This window comes from Stegodyphus dumicola, chromosome 7 (genome assembly GCF_044657685.1).
Source record: "Stegodyphus dumicola isolate Sdum_Otavi_A_Nest chromosome 7, ASM4465768v1".
Taxonomy (NCBI): Eukaryota; Metazoa; Arthropoda; class Arachnida; order Araneae; family Eresidae; genus Stegodyphus; species Stegodyphus dumicola.
In genome coordinates, this window is record NC_140774.1 from 16,544,594 (window position 1) to 16,564,832 (window position 20,239).

At 34.1% G+C, this 20,239-nt stretch overlaps 1 protein-coding gene across 1 annotated transcript in view; it reads right to left on the reverse strand.

The window, feature by feature from the left end:
• The window catches only part of Cad74A (cadherin 74A), a 160,671-nt gene that overhangs the window by 64,711 nt on the left and 75,721 nt on the right, over nucleotides 1-20,239 (reverse strand). Inside the window, exons 5-9 of the mRNA XM_085819905.1 lie at nucleotides 18,100-18,189; nucleotides 17,841-17,939; nucleotides 17,617-17,751; nucleotides 4,379-4,507; nucleotides 3,051-3,129 (exon numbers count right to left, since the gene is read on the reverse strand). Of these exons, the coding sequence (XP_085676031.1) occupies nucleotides 3,051-3,129; nucleotides 4,379-4,507; nucleotides 17,617-17,751; nucleotides 17,841-17,939; nucleotides 18,100-18,189 (532 nt within the window). The remainder of the gene's footprint in view (nucleotides 1-3,050; nucleotides 3,130-4,378; nucleotides 4,508-17,616; nucleotides 17,752-17,840; nucleotides 17,940-18,099; nucleotides 18,190-20,239) is intronic.

Below are 20,239 nucleotides of genomic sequence, written 5' to 3' on the forward strand. Positions count from 1 at the left end.
CGCAGAGTGAAGCCGGGAACAGCTTCCTCCAACTGAGGAAACAACCGCTCTGATAGCTTATCTCGGTAAATACAGCTGTTAATCGAATTTCTAAGAAGGAAAAAGGACCCAAAAACACAACTGTTGGAAATGGCGCAGGAAACGCTCACTTTTGGAGAATATTCCATTACACCATACGGATTTTCCATGTCCCAAAACCGCAAATTATGGATATTAACTTTGCCAGGAACATGAAAAGTGGCTTGATCAATTAAACAGAAGTCTGTTCGCGAAATCATCTACCTCCAGAATATCTTGCAGATTCTAACAGAAAGCTTTAGGCAACGGTTTATGGTTTCTCCTGCACGGATGGCGCCATTTTAATTAACAGTATCTCTACCGGCGATCTCATAACTGGAAGATTTTTTGGTGTTGCCAGATAAAACTTGTAAAATCGCAGTTTCCGAATTAATTTGTTTCAGCTTGATAAATGTATTAAACAATTTATACTATTCTATTATTTTTGTCCCATTCAATATGAAACATCCTGTATATATATATATATATTTTTTTCCACATACCCAGAAAGGAAGATTCATCTTGCCTCCAAATAGTATAGAGTTATACATAGCATATCCATTATATTAAACGTAATTACTTCCTTAATATTTTATTTAAATATATTCAGTTATATAAGCGAAGAAAGTTAAATTTTTAATAAAGACTGAACTAAGTGTTCCTCCAACTAAATGCCACTGACATAAATACAAAAAGGTACACTGTGCCCTCATGAAGTTCAGCTCATATCACGAAAATGCTACTTCTATCAATATGGTGGGGCGTTCGTGGAAAGTGCTTAATCTTGGCGAATAGTCCACCGACTTGCATAAAGGTGTCAGTATCTATAAAATATGACATCGTTATAAAATCGTCTGGGTGTTGGGACATGAAAATTCATTGCTTAAAGAATTAAATCAAACACAGTTATATATCTCCGATGAGCTACCGACGACAGAGATAAGATAGGTTTAATGCGTTTATGATTAGATTAGTTTTTTTTTTTTTTTTTTTTTTTTGTGTGTGTGTGTGTGTGTGTGTGAGGGGTATAGAAATGAGTTTCTATATCAGGTGATCGTGGTTCAGTCATTCACATACTTTTAGCATTTTAACAATATTTTAATGAACTATGGTGTGTACAGAACATATTTTTAGACCACCATTTTCAACAGAAAACTTTTATCATTCTCTCTACAGCAACGCAGGTATCAGCGCCCTCTAGAGTTTTCCTTCTTTCAAATTATTCAAAAAGGGGGGTGTTAAAAAAGTTTATTGTTTTTTGCTGCGTGAATCCTACAATGTTTCATCCATTTCTATAGCAGGTGACGAGGGCACCGACATCTCGGGAAGCATATTTCACAAATGCACATCAGCGTAGCCACTGAGGGAGGGGTTTCGAAAACGGACCAATGAGCTTCTATTTCACTTGTGATGCTAAATCTTCGTGCATGTGAGCATATGTTGCTTACGTTTTAATTTGCATTTGTTTCGCAGTCATAAATATATGGCGTAATAGTAGAAATCTTGCGTTTTCTGAGTTTAATTAATCGCTGACATTTCACTTTTGCGAATTTTATCACGCATTAATATTTGGATTGATGTTCACGGCATATTATGTGGATTAAAAGAATCCAAGTGTACATATTTTTAATTGAGCTGAGAATGACTGAAAGGTTTACAATGAATCTAGTGTTTTCTTATTTCAATGCTTGCATTCTTTTGATTTTTAGAGTGTAAGATTCAGAATACATATGATCTGATGATATCCATTTGCTAACATTAAATATTATATGTAAATAAATTGAATATATTCGTCGTGACTAAGATAAATTCACTCTGTTTGATGAGTATTTCTTATGTAGACAGTGCATTTAAGAGTGAGCAGTTATTAAATGTGAAATTTAACACACTAAATGTATACGAATGCAAATTAGTAAAGTTCACTTTGAATAAAATTCTGCATTGGTTATTATTATAGAACATCTTTTTCATATAGACTTCAATAAAAAGTGCTGACTTCTATTTACATATATAACTGGTGTAAATATTTTTCTCATACGCATAGTTTTATGTAAAGATTGCAATTGGGCTCTGATGTTTATTACATATTTCTTTCCTCATCTTATTTACCACTTATTAAGTAATATTTCACATCGATATTTTTGCGAAGTATCCAACATGATTTTGTATTTATTTTAACCAGGTAGTGAAATTTTCATAGTTGCCTATATTTGATTGAACTTCGCAATGAAAAGTTTCAGAAGCAATCGACGATGCTTTAATTATTTTGTACAGAAAATTGCGTGGCAGAATATTTTCAACCATCTTGCTTAAATCTTAAAGCACGCGAAAAGTCATGTGATATGAAAGAAATATTACTGAATGCTTACTGGTCCATCCTAGAAGCCACTCCTTCGGTGGCTACACAGATGTGCACTTGTGAAATATGCTCTCGGGAATTTTCGGAATTCTGATTTGTAAAAATGCTTTCCATTTTTACAAATCAGATATAATTTGTAAAAATTAAACGACATTTTTTTTTATCTAAAATACCTGTATTGAACACGTTTCCACAATTTGATAGATCTGTGATTGCAAATTTCGATTCAAAAATGAGTCAAAATATTTTTTTATTTAATAACGTAATACTTGTTTGTGTTAGTGTTTCGTGGTTAGTATACGTTCCTCCCGCTCCGAAATATTATTGGATTATTAAACATTTTTTGGTAAAATATTAGTGAAAATCACCGCCCGCCAAAGTCTCGCTAATTTTCGCTATTTACCTCGCGATCTCCTGGTGATATTTTTTTTTATAAATTCCGGAACAAAATTTGTGCTCTATTTATTGTTACTGAACTTTACATGTAATTATACACTTTTTAATTAAAGTTTATTTTTGTTAGCTCGAATATAAATTTGAAATTCAGGACGTTTGCTTGTGACTATCAAAATAATACTAAAACATCACTATGAAATACTTAAACAAGCTAGGCAAAGTGTTGTTAAGTACTTGCCATTTTCTATCCTTAAAACCAGATCCCTTGGGTCACCGGTGTCGCCATCATGGACTGCTAAATTTAAGACTGATGTTCCCTATGGAAGAAAAAGTAATATTCATTACATAGACGCAACTTGGTTTACACTGCAGAACTAGCAAGAGCTAAATTTTAAACATCTCTGAATTAAATATCAAAGAATCTGTACGTATATATCTGTACGTACGGGTTCGTTTAAATGCACAAAGAACCGATGATACGTAGCGTGTTTTTAAAGTAAGGGCCGCTTTGTTGTATACACTAATACGTGTCGCGCGGGTGGCAACGAGTGCTTACGTCGTATTCCGACATCCCTTGGAAACAAGTGCGCTCAGTTGCAGTTGTGTAGCTCACTTGTACAATCTGTTCTGTGTCTTTAAAATGTTCAAGATTATTGAATCGCCCGCCACGTTTTTTTGACGGCAAGACACCTGTCTGCTGTAGACATTCACTAGCAAATTTGTGTTTACGCAGCTACTACCATGAGTAAAGGCAAAGTGTGTAAGGGGGTCAGAGACTTCAAAGCTGGCCGCGACAACGTCCGTAATGAGTCCTGCTCTGGTCGCCCATCTGTGATCACAGACGATATGGTGGCTTCAGATGAAGCAAAAATTCTTGAGAACAGATCTTCACCATAAGCACTCTTTTAAACGAATTTCCTGAAGTGTATAGCCTAGGACATGAAAACGGCCGTGATGTCTTGGTTAGCGGAGCAGGCGGCAAGTTTCTATGAAGAGGGTATTCAAAATCTAGTTCTAATGTTCTATGATAAGTGTTTAAACAAACTATGTTCAAAATTGAAAAAATGTATGTAGAATCTGAATATAAATTTGGTTTTTAAAACTTTTCTTTCGTTTGGTTTTTATTTTCAAACGGCCTTTACTTAAAAAACACTTCTCGTAGCTTTATAAAAATTTATTTCCACAAAGCAAACCCTTTACAGTGTTGAAACTTTTCACAAAAACACGCGTACGGCTCTTCTCCATATCACTAGTTTCCACTTCAAAATAGTTTGAAGTTATCTAGTTATAAAGCTCCAATGAGCAGTTAAATTAACAAAGCAATTCAGCTCTTTAAATTAATCAAAAACTTCACTATACACATTGTAAAAACATTGTTAAAAATGATTAAACATTAATAAACATTGATCAACTCAGTGCGTCCACTCCAGACACATCTTTTCTCTTCCCCGTTTTTTAATATAAGATAGTATACTGCGACTAGTCAAGAATAATTAACAACGATTTTACATTGTTATCCTATTTTGTATTAAAAAGATAATTTCCTTAAATTAATATCTACTTTACCTGGATGCTGTTCTCCATAACTGTAGCGGTGAAAGGTGCATTTTGGAAGACAGGTGGTTGATCTTGAACATCTTTAATATCAATTATTACATTAGTAGTTGATTTTAAACTTCCTGTTTCCGCTAAATCCTAAAAGAAGAGAAAATAAGCAAGTTATACTTTATTTCATTTCATGCAACTCTAATAGTTAATGATATCAATTAGTTGATATTAAACTGTGTCATCTTGCTTGATATTATACAGGACTACTACAAAAGATTCATTCAGTTTCAAAACGCTATATATTCAAAAGTATTACACGTACAAATATGAGTGATATTTGAAAATAATCACAAACACACATTTGTGTACCACAACTGCGACTGAAACGGTTAAAAACGTGTACAAGACTGTGACTATGCGGTTTAAGGTATCTGGTTCTCTCTAACATTATCTGGATATGCTGCACCCCCTCAATGGAACATTGAATTTCGTCGATACCTGAACGATGAACTTCCACATCGTGTATGGGTGAGGATGTCCTCGTTTTTTTTGCCTTAGTCACCTACGTCTCCTTGAAGGGTCCTATTTAGTTTTACTAAGAATTATTTTAATTTGTAAGCTTTTCTGGAATTCTCTTATTTCCCCTCGCCAGGATGTAAATGAAGTACGTTGTTATTGTTTTTGTTGCTAATGCTTACTTGTCTGACCTGTAGTCAGCCCAAGCCCATTAAATTCCTCGTGGCAAGGAGCGCGAGTTTATGTCTGCCGTTGGCAACAGTCTTGAGCACCTTACAGGTGACAGTGCGATTTAGCTAAGTTCCGCAGACAATTTTGACGGCGGGCGGGTTCGAAGGTCTCCTACCCCTCGTTCTCTGCGACGAACCTTTCGAAAGAACTTTCCGCTCGTCGTATATTTAGAGTGCTCCCATGCCGCACGGACACTATACATTTACAAATATCCATGTCTTCTCCGAGATTCGAACCCGAGCCCTTCCTAAGGACAGTCAGCGACGCTAACCACTATGCCGGTTGGGTGGCATGAAGTATGTGAACAAGAGTATTTAAAAACATTCGAACGAAGAGGTTAGACCGAGCGTGATTACCTTAGTGAAAATGCACATTTGCTATTTTGTTCTCTATCCGTTAATCTTAGTAGCGGCTACGCATTCTAGCCGGATAGTTAGTATATGGCCGGCGTAGGTTTCTGAGTCAGCCTGTTAGATTAAATTGAATTGTGTAGTCTAGCATTGTATCTTTACCTTTTAAATTCATTGTTACATTATCATTTAAGTTCACACCGAAAGTGGTCGGTGTTGTTATGTAAGCACGTAAGTTCATGCCTTCTGTTAAACAGTTTGTGATAATTAAAAGGGCATTTTACACCCTTTCCCTGTTGTGTTCATCTTAACGCCTGTGCGGGAATTCGCGAGGTACAAACCTTAAGCAGATCTAGTTACCATTTTAGGATTGCAAAACATACTAGATCTCACAATGATTTCACAATCTATGATTTCACGCTTTGTGATTTCTTCCTTTGGCGACATATTAAAGACCTTGTTTATGTATTCCCCCTCTATTGAAAACATTAGAAGAGCTCAGGGGAATATTCAATGCTACAGTGATGATCAGTGACAAGATAACGCTACAAAATGTGCGAAACGAGATTTGAGTTTGCAGTTATTTTCATATATTACTCACATTGGTAAGTATAATACTTTTGAATATATAGCGTTTTGAAAATGAATCTTTTATAGTAGCACTGTGTTTACAGATATTTTAACACATGGCTAATTCCGAGAAAGTAAATCACGCTCTAATTTCATTTTTGCTTCTAATGCGAATTACATAAATTTTAACAAAACGTTTATGGTTTATTTTACTTTTAATTAACCGATTAATAATTTAATTAATATGCCCATCCAATTACTGCTTTAATTCACTTATTTTGAAAAAACCTTATCGGAAAAATACAAATCGGATTGAAGAATCGACGTTTGTAGGCATAAGAGATAAATGCGCACGGGTTGATCTGTTTATATCCAAATTTTCGAACGATGAAAATGATATTAGAAACTTCAGGTAATTTTCCAGGTATTTCACTGAGGATTAAAGTCCACAGATCTGATTATAGCTTGCCGAATTTTGCAATGAATGAAGTTTAGCTTAAATTTCCATTGACTGGATTTGATGAAAAATAAATTTACAATAGCAGACCGCGGTCAAAGCAAAATTTATAAGTTCTACACACACCTCGAAAGAAAATGTATAAAAACATTTCAGTATGAATAAAAGCAGTTCTATATGTACCTAAAAAAAATTTATGTCAAATTGGTGGAAATATTTCATATTTAAATGAAAAACAGAAAAATATTTTTAAAATCCATAATTTTTAAGAAAACTTCATAAATAATAATCCCAAAAAGGTAAAAAGGCAGAGAAAAAGTGACGGAAGAATAGAGGGTACGCGTTTTATTCTACCTCTGCTTAGAAAGACGGTTAGCAATTTTAAAATTACACTGCTTCGACGTAAGACTTCGAGCGACAGTGAAGTTCGAGGAAAACGCAACTTGCGTTTTAGAATGCGAAAATTAACGTTTTCAGAGTTTTTAATTAATACCGCGGCTGTTTAAAGGCATAAGAAGATGAGAATAGTCGAAATGACTTCCCACGAATTTTTGAAATCCGGAGTTATTTGTTTCGAAACTCAACTCGCCGCTGTTCCAGAGAAGATGATGTTACAAATAAACAAACTAATAAACAGATATGCAGAGATTTTTAATAGTATTAATAAATGTCTCTTCTGTGAAATAAATCTTTGAGCACTGTTGATTGAAAATTGTTAGCATCCTTGATAAGAGTAATATACCGGACTATTAAACACATTTTAGATGTGTATCAGGATTGCAAATTTATTTCTGATTTTAAAATACACTTTTTTTAATACGTGCAACGGAAAGAACATTGGGTGCTGGAAATGTTTCTTTTCATATTTTAGGTACTAGCAAAAGTTTTTTTAAGTTTTGGTATTTTTGTTAATAAAAGTGTCAAGTTTATTTCTACCTTTACTCTTTTTATGACTTAGATTTAACTTTAAATTCTATTAAGAGAAAAATTTAGTTTTTCATGATATTATACATAGATTGAATATGTGAGTAATAACAGAAGCAATAAGTGAAGATTATTATTTGTAAATAATGTCTGACCAAAGCAGTATAGCAAGAACATAATGAAATGCTAACTTTTTTAAATACTCTTTACAAACACTCACGTTAAGAATTTACAGGGATTCTCAAACCTTTAAAATTTTGTACCGTATAAATAAGAATAAAATACAGGGTTATTCAAAGGATGCAACCATCTTCTACAAATTTTCGATGCCACTCGTAAATTTGCTTATGACGCGGTGGTTGTTTATTAAATTGACGGCGAAATGCTTGCTGAACTGCAACAATAGACTCTAGTTTTGCCCAACCGTAGAACACAAAAAGGCTTCTGCTGTGGTGTCGCCGCCATTTCACTATCAACCGACGAATAATACCAGAACAAACAACAGCGCCAATGCGGCCATGATTGGAATTTTGACCCGTACTAAATTGTACACTTTTCTCTATCCATTAATGTTAGAACCATGTTTCTATCTTTTGTAGTTTGGAAGAAATACATGTTTGCAATCTGCTCTTTCTTTTGAATAACCCTGTACATATATATATATATATTAGAAAGACGGTTAGCAATTTTAAAATTACACTGCTTCGATGTTTTGTGCAGCCGGGGCAACAGGAATGAGACAAATTTTGGAATATAAAGTGGTAGGTTTATTTTAGCATCCATCTCGGAAGCGTTCTCCTCCTACCTTGAGCAGAAGCCCTACTTATACATATGTGTACGTCACGAAGCTCCTCCAATCAGCGATATTAATTGAAATCACGAGGTGACGCTATCTTCTCATCAGGAGTGTTCTTAAGTACTTTATGTAATATGACAGATTTATGAGTTTGGCGATTTGGCGGGCGCCAACAGGTTAATATATTTTATACTAAAGAAAGGATTTCGCCAAAATTTAGGAACAGGATGCAATTTAGGTAGAGAATCGCCAACACATTATTAAGCAATATTAATAGAATTTAATTCAATCAATTGATTTAAAAATATCATTACAGATTATCCCCCCCCCATCTGAAAAGGCTTGCAGTCGCGGCCGTCGACCCAAGACAGTCCAGATAGTGAGAGCAGAAAATTTAGTTATTAGGAAATTAAGTGAGTAGGAAAACTGATTGGATTTACCTCAAGGGACACAAAATGTTTACATAAAATATGACATAAAATATTTGAATATAATTAATACAGTATATAAAATATAATAAATGATTAATGAAATTATAATATAGTAACTAAGTGCAGAACAAATAAAGCACTAATAACATATTGCTGATTAGCTACGCGGCAATAGGAAATAGTAATATAACTGAATTTGTAAGTTTATATCTTAGGGCATGCCATTCACAGTTTGTGTATGAGTCCATACAATCATTAGAGTTGTCATTCAGTCTCATCTTCAGTCTTTTACTGGTCTTTGGAGATCTCTGGATCATTTAATTAGCGCTAGAATTATGGATCAGCATTGGCACTGAAAACATTTGAGTTTTTATGTCACGATACTAGAGCTCTTATACTCTTGTTGAAAATACACATTTTGCTAGGTTTTTAACATATTTTGTCACTCTATTTTTCTTTTATTAATGATAACAAAACAAAATTTAACTTCCAACATCCATACCAGTTTTTTGTACACGATGCTGCAGAAACATAAAATGAAACAACAACTGAAATTTAACTTTTTCAACTGTTGCTACAATTTATAACACAAACATAGGAAAACATGAGCTCAAGGAAATGTGAGGGTATAGTACTCTACTTGTAGTATAGCCTCAATTGAGTGCTTCCCACACGGAAAGTGCATTGAACCTGAAACTCAAGTTTGAAGGAGCCCAGTAAAAGAAAAGGGCAGACAAACTTTTCAGACACTGAGAGATAAATCAATTATTAAGGGGGACAACAGGATGAAAACTAAAAGAAGGGTTATGGATAGTTTATTGATTTATAAATTTTGATTTATTCATGATGTAATTTAAAGTTCTCGGGTGGATAATAGAACCTTAATTTTGACGCATGTACAATCTCAGTTGGTTTCTTCGTGTGAAAATTTTCCCTGTCGATTTCATAATTAACTTCAGATAATTTATTCATAATCTGATAAGGGCCTGAATAGGGTGAAGTCAATTTTCTAGTATTTGGGTATTCAAATTCCTCGTAAAGGACAAAATCTCCAGGTTGAAATTTAGATTCTAGAAATCTGATGTCATATCTAGTTTTATTCTTTCGGTGGTATTCGATAGTTCTTTTCTTTGCTAAAGCCCTTGCTTCATTTAAGGAAGGGTATTTATTTTGATCAATTGGAGATTCAAAAGGGAGGTTACCAAATAGTAAGTATGCTGGGGTGAACTTAGTTACCGTATGAGGGGAGTTGTTATATTCGATAACAACTTGCTCTAGCACTTTAGTCCATGGTACTTTTTTAGAAGAAGAATTTACTTTACATTTTAGTCGACTTACTATTGATTGATTTACTCTTTCTACTTTACCATTTGTCTGGGGATGGTGAGATGAAGTTAAAAGTTGTTTAACATTATGCTTTTTAAGAAATTTTTTAAATCTAGAGGAAGTGAAGGCTGCATTCCTGTCACTCAGAATTTTTTCGGGGACTTGTATTTGAAATATTTGTTTTAGACAATTGGCATAGGTTTCTGAAGTTACACTTTTAGAGGGAAAAGCCCAGACATATCTTGTTGCATGGTCAATAACTATATGTAAATATTTTTTTGTAGAATTATAATAATTAAATCCTCCCACAGTGTCAATAGAGAGACATTCGAAAGGTTTGTCGGTTGGGGGTACGTCTTGCATAAGACCAAATTTTTTCTGTTTTTTCTTTTTATTAAGTTGACAAGTATGACAATGTTTAACAAAATTTCCGATATCTTCGCTAATATGAGGCCAATAATATTGAGGGGTGATTAAGTTAAGCATAATTTGAACTCCCGGGTGACCAAAATTTTCATGGGTTTTATTCAACAATTTTAATCTTAAAGATTTAGGTACTACAATTTTATAAAAATTCTTTTTCTTAATTACCATCATATCATTTATCTCTTGGTAATTTTTTCCGCAGACATTATCAGTTTTTTGTTGTTGGATTATTTCATTTCTATCAAGTAAATGTACATAATGTTGGAGGTGCTGTGAAACAGGATGTCTAGAAAGCATGTCAGCTTCAATATTGGTAGAGCCCTTCTGATACTTTACTTCATAATTGAACATACTTAGTTTGAGTGACCAACGGAAGAGTCTACCTTTTAAATTTTTAACATTTTTGAGCCAAACGAGGGCCGCATGGTCCGTATGTATAACAAATTTTTGTCCATGCAGATAGTAATAGAATTTGTCTAGGGCATCTACTATGGCCAAACATTCTAACTCAGTAATCGTATAATTTTTCTCATAATTTCTTAAAGTTCGGGAATGATATGATACAGGGTGAAGGACATCATTTTCATCTGGTTGTTTCAAAACAGCTCCAACAGCAGTTTGAGAAGCGTCAACAAAAATATGACATGGCCTACTGGAATCATACAATTGTAAAACAGGTTTGGAAATCAGTATTCTTTTCATTTCGTCGAAAGCTTTTTGACATTGGTCATCCCATTCCCACTTGACATCTTTCTTCAAGAGTCTGTTTAATGGAGCTCTAATAGTTGCATAATTCGGAATGAATCTATGATACACATTCACACTTCCCAAAACTCTTTGTAACTCTTTGGTGTTACTGGGGTTTTTAAGTTTCTTAATAACTTCTATATTATGGTTATCGGGAATTATTCTACCATTTTTTATTTCATAGCCAAGAAATGTGATCTGATCTCGGGCGAACACACATTTGTTTCGATTCAATTTAATATGCTCCTCTTTAAACACCTCAAATAAAATTTTTAAATGTTCTAAATGTTCCTTCTCAGAGGAAGAGTAAACGATTATATCATCAAAGTAACTGCAAGCGAAATTAATTTTATTTTTTGTTAATATTCGTCTAATTGTTCTGTTAAAAATTGCAGGAGCATTTTTGAAACCAAAAGGGAGTCTTAACCATTCGAATAATCCAAAATTCGTGCAAAAAGCTAATTTCTCAGTATCTGCAGGGTGAATCGGGATATGCCAGAAACCAGATCTCAAATCAATTGTAGAAAATACTTTTGCTTTACTTAATTTGTCTAACAAAGTGTCAATGCGAGGAAGAGGGTTTGCATCTGTTTTAGCCAGGGAATTCAATTTTCGATAATCTATACACAATCTAGTTTTTTTTCCTTCCTCACGTTTAAGTACTAAAGTCACGGGGGACGAATATGGGCTACAACTTTCTTTAATTATACCTGCTTGTAATAATTGATCAATTTGGGTCTTAATTTCTTCTTCTTCCATAGGGGATGTTCTATAAGGTCTTAATGATACAGGCAAATCAGAATTTAAATTAATTCGTTGAGGTTCAATATTAATTTTTCCTACATCATACTTATTTTTAGAAAACACAGATGAATAATCATTTAACAATTTTTCCAAGTTATACTCTTTGTTATCGACAGTATTAGAAACAGCATTTTTCACATAAATGTTAGACTGAGAAACTAATTCCTTTGGATTTGTAGTCCGAGATTTACAAGTTGGAAAATTTCTTACATCATCATTATTAACACATGGATAAACATTTGTTGTACCACCTTGAAGTTGGAGGTGTAGAGATATGGGTCGGCTGTCAAAATGGCAGTCATCATTAAGTACAATAGCTCTCTGTTTAATTTTTAAATTAGTACAATCAATACTCAACTCAAATAATTTGCATTCATAAAGTCCTAAAATTACATAATTCGAATTATTATCAAGAACAAACAAGGTAATTTGTTTACTAATCCGTCCAATTTTCATTTGTATACAACATATTTTGTTGAAGATTATTTTTCCTTTAGTTTGGGTTACTGAAAATGATCTAACTCTTTGTACTTTTAAACGTAATTGTCTAGCTGTTTTGGAAGAAATTATTGATATGGTGGCACCACTGTCTACAACACACTCTAGACGTTTCTTATTGGGCAAATATCCCGACACCTTTAATAGTCAACTACTGTGAGGGGTTTCTGGGGTTGGGTCTATTGCAAGGGGCGTAACATTAGGTGTATCAGATCTCTCCCTTCTGAAAGGACAAACCTGAAACCAGTGAAAAGCATTTGGGATTCCGTTCCGGGTGCAAAGTCTACAGGGACTAGGTGGCAATGGCAATCTATTTTGAGAATTATAATGGCTTGTAAATCCTGGACCACTGAACCGATTATAAAAATTACTTGGTCTCTGAAAACGTTGGAAATTGTTGGGTCTAGGAGAATATTGTCTCACAGTAGCTGAAATTCTACTTCTATTAAATCGATTGTAATCTTGGGAACTGTTCTCAATCGGAGTAACAAATCTGGGAGGTGCACTTTTGATTTGTTGATTTTCTCTAATCTTAATAAGCTTATGGACATGAGTAAGCCAAGAGATGGGGTCAGAGGGTGCGTTGATCGTCATTAAGGATTTTAATTCTGTAGGAAGGCCATCCGTCAGACCCTCCAAGATCATTTCATGAGTTAGATTTAATTTTTTACCAATATCTAATTTTTTGCGAAAATATTGCGTTATGTCCTCTTTATGATTGTACTTGTAATTGGCAAAATCACCAAACGTAGTTAAAGTGGGGTCGAAAAAATTTTCCTTTAAAATTTGGACTAATTCCACATATTTAGTAATTTTATGGCAGTTTTTGACATATACGCTAAGTGCATTACCTTTTAGATATCGAGCTACATTATTAAGCTTCCACGTTTCATCTTTATCTAAATGAGTTTTGTTAAAGTACTCAAGCCATGAATTTATATCCATGTCATTCTGCGCGTCAAAGGGAATTATACTTGTTTCAGGTTCAGCGCTAGCTGCCCTTAATGAATCATCAGGATCAGAGATGTTTTCATTAGCCATTATTCTCTTAATAATACTTTCATAAATAAAACTAATAATACTTTCATAAATAAAACTAACTCAAAAATAATATTCTTTAAATTTTCCCAAAACAATATTAAAACCAAAATACATCCTTTAAATACCAATACAAAATTTAAAACACATTTATACCAAAATAATACTTTTTAAAATTTTCAAAATAAAAACACTATTATTAAATCAGTAATTATAATTCAATAGTAATAATATCATTTGCATCGCCAATCTTTTTACTAATTGCTTCTGTTTGACTTATTGTGACGAGAATACGAGTGATGAAATCGACACGAAAATACATATTTTTGTGCACTCTTGATTAGATTTTTGCAAAACACGATCAATCACCACACAAGCACAAAGCTCTCGAGAGCAACACAGAACGCCGTACACGTAGGGAAAGATTTCCATCCTCAAAAGTAGGTCAACGGTAAGAGCACATTTGATGAACGACGAACTTTCGTTGGAAACACAGATCGCACATCACAGGGGCAGAAGGGTGCTTCTCTGGACGTAAAATAATCTGCAGAATACCAGAATACAGGTAACAGAAGGATGATTCTCTTGAAGCAAGAACGCCTACAGAAAAATGTAGAAACATAGAAGTCGCACAGCGGCAAATTCATCTAAAGTGCGTAACATTTTATCCGTATAATCCTTGGGGTATTTTCTTTTTTAGATAATCCCTTTGAAGGTGGTATCCTACCGGCTTTCTGAAATGTAATTTCTCATACATTATTTGTTTTGTGCAGCCGGGGCAACAGGAATGAGACAAATTTTGGAATATAAAGTGGTAGGTTTATTTTAGCATCCATCTCGGAAGCGTTCTCCTCCTACCTTGAGCAGAAGCCCTACTTATACATATGTGTACGTCACGAAGCTCCTCCAATCAGCGATATTAATTGAAATCACGAGGTGACGCTATCTTCTCATCAGGAGTGTTCTTAAGTACTTTATGTAATATGACAGATTTATGAGTTTGGCGATTTGGCGGGCGCCAACAGGTTAATATATTTTATACTAAAGAAAGGATTTCGCCAAAATTTAGGAACAGGATGCAATTTAGGTAGAGAATCGCCAACACATTATTAAGCAATATTAATAGAATTTAATTCAATCAATTGATTTAAAAATATCATTACATATATATATACAGGGTGTACCGTAAATGTTGCGATAATCTTCTAGGGAAGGTAGGGCACTCATAAGGATTACGATTTGCATAGGAACCCATGCCCGGAAATGTCAGGGGTAAGTAGTAGCAGAAATAGAAGATGGGAAAAGAAACAAGAGTGATTAATTTTTAAAAAAAATTGGACATGAATCCAAATGGTGTACGACAGCTTGAATGTTTTACGGTACACCCTGTATGCAAAATGCTCATTTGGTACATCATATACCAATATATGTACCAAATGAGCATTTTGCATTAATTTTGAAGACTCGTGTAAATATTTTATGTAAAATTTCTACCATAAAAAATATTGCAATATATTAGTGGTGCATATGCTATACTTGAGAAACCCTAATGTACAGGATATTCAAAGTCACTTATCCGAATCTATATCGACTTAATTCTGTACAGTTTCTCATATGTAAAATAAAATAGAAGTCTTTCTATTTTTATTTTTACAAAAGTTTTTATTTATAACATCAAATTTTCTAAATAAAGTGCTTCCGCTGTATTCATCGATCAGAAGTTAAGAGTCTCAACTTTTAACATTTGAATTATTTGAAGAGTTAATCAAAATGATTAACCCATTTGTCGATGAACATAATTTTGCCCTTCCTATTTATATATGAATACGAACGAAACAGTGGTTAGTGACTCTGACTGCCGTACCGAACGGCCCGGGTTCGAATCCCGATAATGTTTGTAAATGTATAATGTCTGTGCGGCATGACAGCACTCTGAATATGCGGCGAGCCAAAAGTCATCTCGAGAAGTTATGGTAGGGAAAGAGAGGTGGGAAATACTCGGAACCGCCCTCCCCCCAGATGCTTCCTCGCAGAATCAGTCAGTCAGTCGCCTATATGGTGCTCAAGGCTGCCAAGGACAAGCGCATGTGACTTCTTTCCAAGATGAATACTGTGGGACTTGTGCTGACCTTTATCTCACAAGAATAATAATGGGATATACATTAAATGACAAATGAAATCTCAATATTCCAGGAGGTTTATATGTAAAATAATAATTTTTCTTATTCGTGCGCTCCCTTGGAGGCTGCCATCCCATTTCCTTAGCTGGTTTAGATTTGATGTTCGACAGTTGGCCTCCTAGTAAATCACTGTATTTTAACGCTTTGCAACATTTTCAATTGGAAAAACAAGTTGTGTACTTCAGATCATCTTAATTCATAAATCTACGTGATACCAAAATCGCACTGTTATTTCTGAAGAGGAAGTCACAAAGTATATGCCAAAAATGTGTGGATTTAATTATATTCTGACATTATTTAAGTAATGACAGAAGGTCTATTAAGTGAAATGGAAACAACTTTTTTTTTTATTATTCATTTCAAGCAGCTGTCAGTGTGTTCTGAAATTTCAAATATTAAATCATTTGAAATCAAATTGATTGTTATAAACAACCTCGTATAATACAGATAAAATTTTAAATACGTCCAAGCTTACTTGAAGTGTTTATAGTTTAGCTGCATTTGAAGACATATCATGAAATCTTTTATTCTGCTCAATGATACGTTATCATGCAAATAAATTTAAAATATCAGTTCAGGATGCATATCATAATCAAAATGTCTTTTTTCTATGGTATTACAATGCAAAGGCTGTTCGCACATTTTTTGTCGATTTTGCGGTGCTATAAAAAAGTCGTCTACTTAGAATTTTTCTTAACTGCAACTATATTTTTAAAAGCATAAATTATCATCCGCTACTTGAGAGTTTTGTTTTCATGCAAAATGGCGCTTTTAAAGAAGCAGTGAATGGAAGGCTATGCTTGTGTTCTTTTCGAAGATAATTATTCCTATCTAGTTATTAAAAAACACTGTAAAAGCCATGGGTTTTTCGATACCTAAGGCTACGATAGGTAATATTGTCAACAAGAAAGGAAAAAAAAAACATCAAAGTTTGGATTCAAGTGGAAAAATTTTTCAAAATACATATCTAAGAAGGAAAAAAGGTTGTTTCAGATCTTGCAAAGGTAATATTTAGATTTAAAAAAATTCCACCAAGTCAAAGAAAAGCTGTAAACTCATTAAAATGCTCAGGGTGAACTGTGAACAAAGTGATCTGTAGATTACATTAGAATCTTAAAAAGGCGAAAAGGCGTGCATCATCTTTCTCCACAACATATTTTCGAACGTAGAAAGCAGAATTCTTTATAAGAAACATTTATCAGGACAAAAACGCAAAAATGATGTCTTAATAGATGAACCTTAAGTACATTTAAATGATTGCAATAAAAAGAGATCCATTTATTTCAAAGAGGGGAAAAAATACTTAAAACATGGTTCAAAGAATCTAAAGGGAGTTTTCCAAAGGATTCCAGAATTATTGCTGGTTTTTTTCATTAAAAATAAGGACAGCGGAGAAAAATGCTAAGATCAACTCCACATATTATCAGGAACATATTTTATACCCAATTTTCAAATATGAAATACCTTCTTTTTGCCCACAGTGCCATCCATCAGTAAAACTGCATTGAACAAGAGAAAGCATGCAGCCACACACTGAAATCGACTGTTAATTTCCTGGAAAAAAATGGTACAAGAAATGGGTATCAAGGCCATACCCTTCACTCATATTCCTACTAAATCTCCTGATGTATCAACCATGCATTTTTACGCTTTTGGACTTTATTAAAGCGGACTGTCCAAACGTGGACCTACAACCATCCTTTGACTTCGGAAAGCCGTTGAAGAAGAATGGAATAAAATACTTGTTGCGATACTACAAAACGTTTTATTGTCTTGGAAATGATGATTCAGAAAGATAGCTAAGAATACGGATTATCAAACATAAAATTTAAAACACAAAAGTTTTAGGTAAAATATTTTTGTCATTACAATCAAAATCGTCTAAAAAATGCGGGAGCAGCCTCTGTAGATTACAGTTTAGTCCGCATAGTTAGAAATCTATGAAACATTTCACATCTTTACCTCAGCAACAATGGACATAGTGTAAGAACTTTGTTCTTCATAATCTAGAAGCTCCAACAAGATTATCTCTCCTCGAACTCGGCCACTGGTGATAATAGTACCACGAATTTCAAATTTTTGGCAGGCGTTTGGGGTCTGAAAAATAAAACCATTCTTATATATAAAGTGTCGAACGATAAATATGAAATTGTTACCTACAAGTATGATTCAAAACTGAAACGTACTACTTCGCTCTGGCATGAGAGTTTTATTTCAGCATTGGCACCGATGTCAGCGTCTGTAACGATGATGTCCTTAAAGACGACAGCTCCTATTGGCATTGTCTACAGTAAAATTAAAAAAAAAAAGAGATTATCTATAATCAAGTAATTTCTATTTGTATGCTGTTGCCGTATGAAATGCAATCTGTATTTTTTTTCCCAAACGAAAACTAAACAAAAGCGCAATACAAGAAGCTTACTTCGAAGGAAAAATTCAACTTACTTCTTCTACAGAAAATGAATAAGGCACGTTCTGGAACTTTGGCGGATTGTCATTTTGGTCTAATATCGTGATCTCTCTTTTAATGGATATCTGAAACAGAAAACGATTACAATATAATAAAATATTTTAAATGAAGAAATTATTCACGAAAACAGTAAAGTGTTACTTCTTCAAGTTTATTTCAGCTTACATATTAAGACATTGCAATGAAACTGAACTTTTTTTTCTTATATTCATAAAAAGAATGTTCCGAAAATACTTCGCATGTACAAAAGATCTCGTGTTTTTCAACGAAAGAATATCGTTATATTGTATCAAACTATATTCTTTGTTTTCGTCTGCAAAATGTTGCATTCTATTGGAAAACTTCATCTCTCGAAACTCAATCTCTCCTGTAGAATAGCCCTGTCGTTAAGAAGTTTCATAGCCTACACCCAAAACTGTCTACATTTCCATTCTACTCTTTCTGACTCGAACAAATACATTCTATTACATATATAAAGTACTCTATGTTCTTCTAAACATTTTCGTTTCCACTGCAGCAATATCCAGTAAATACGAGGATGTGATCCCAGCTCGCAACCAAATACATATATTTCTTCTCAATTGGAATAAATATGTGGGATCTTGCGATATCGCGATCAGATAACCAAGACTTCTGCGGCAACTGCAATGAAAACTGCTAAATACTTCGTGGAGACTTGCCCAGTTTTAAAAGATATAAGGAAGGATTTTACCATAAATGGAACACTTAACGTGGAGTGGATTTTATCAAATTTTGACAAGGCAAGAAGTTTACCAAGAACGATTATGAATTATATCAACAACAATCGATCATCTGTGAGAATTCTACTTGCTAGCTGGGACAGCTTAATTATGCCATAGAACCACTTATGGTCAGGTTGGAGCGCTACTTCCCATAAATAAACAAATAAACCTTCCTGACGATTCACCAAGGACGGGCGCTTTGTAGAGACTCTAGGTATTTTTGGAAGCAGGCAAGATGTGAAATGAGCAACGACTCCTCCGGGAATCGAACCACGGACCTCTGGAATACGCGCCCAGCGTGCAGACCACCACACTACGAAGGCATGCCTTTTGAAGGGTAACTGGGGTTTTTTAGGGGACCCAGTCGCCAAATCCTGGGTGTGGAGAATCATCATCCATAACCCTTTTAGTTCGGGGGCCACTGTAGAGACATTAGATATTTTTGGAAGCAGACAAGAAGTGAAATGAGCAACGCCTTCACCGGGAATCGAACCACGGGCCTCTGGAATACGCGCCCAGGGTGCAAACCACCATACCACGAAGGCGGGAGAAATACCTTTACTCAGAGTGTCGTAATGACGATCCAACGGTATAGCTCCCTACTTTAATACATTTAATACCTGATTTCGAAAGTAGAAGCAAATAACAAATCACTTCACTGAAATCTAACCAAAGGTTTGGCAGAACCTTTTACGTATATGAACTTTGTTTTGCAGTTTATACTATATGTTCGCCTGAACCATAAACAGTCAGAAGTCGCTTGTCGTTTTTGTACGGAACCCATTAATTATCACCAGCTAATATTTAAAGTAAAAATCCAAATGTCATCGTTTGGACAAAATTTGAAACTTGTCAATTCACTCTTCAGCCCCGTGAATATCACCTTACATATTTATGAATGTCATCTTCTGTATTTATGCAGCTTCTAATCATCAAGATATTTACATAGTTCGTAACAGCCGGTAGTATATTGCAGTAATCTATTGTTACATATATAGATAGATATATGGCATTTGAGAAGTCTTTAAATAATAGCGCTGATAATATAAAAACTTATAAAAATTATCATTTAAGCCTGCATGATGAAATATATCAGTTAAATAGATTATTAAGAACAAAGATAAAAGTTCATAAGAAATAACAAATGTATGTGAGCTATAAAATTAATAAGCATTGTTTTAATCGCTCAAAGAAGCCGAAAGATTAGAAGACAATAGAATATGATTGATAAGCAATAGAATATGATTTAAAAACTTTAAAATTAATGACACTTACATTAAAACCAGTAACGTTAAAAGTCTGTCTAATAGGGGCTGTTAAACTACAATCAACCACGAAATGCCTAGCATCACCATCAACCTGACAACTATTA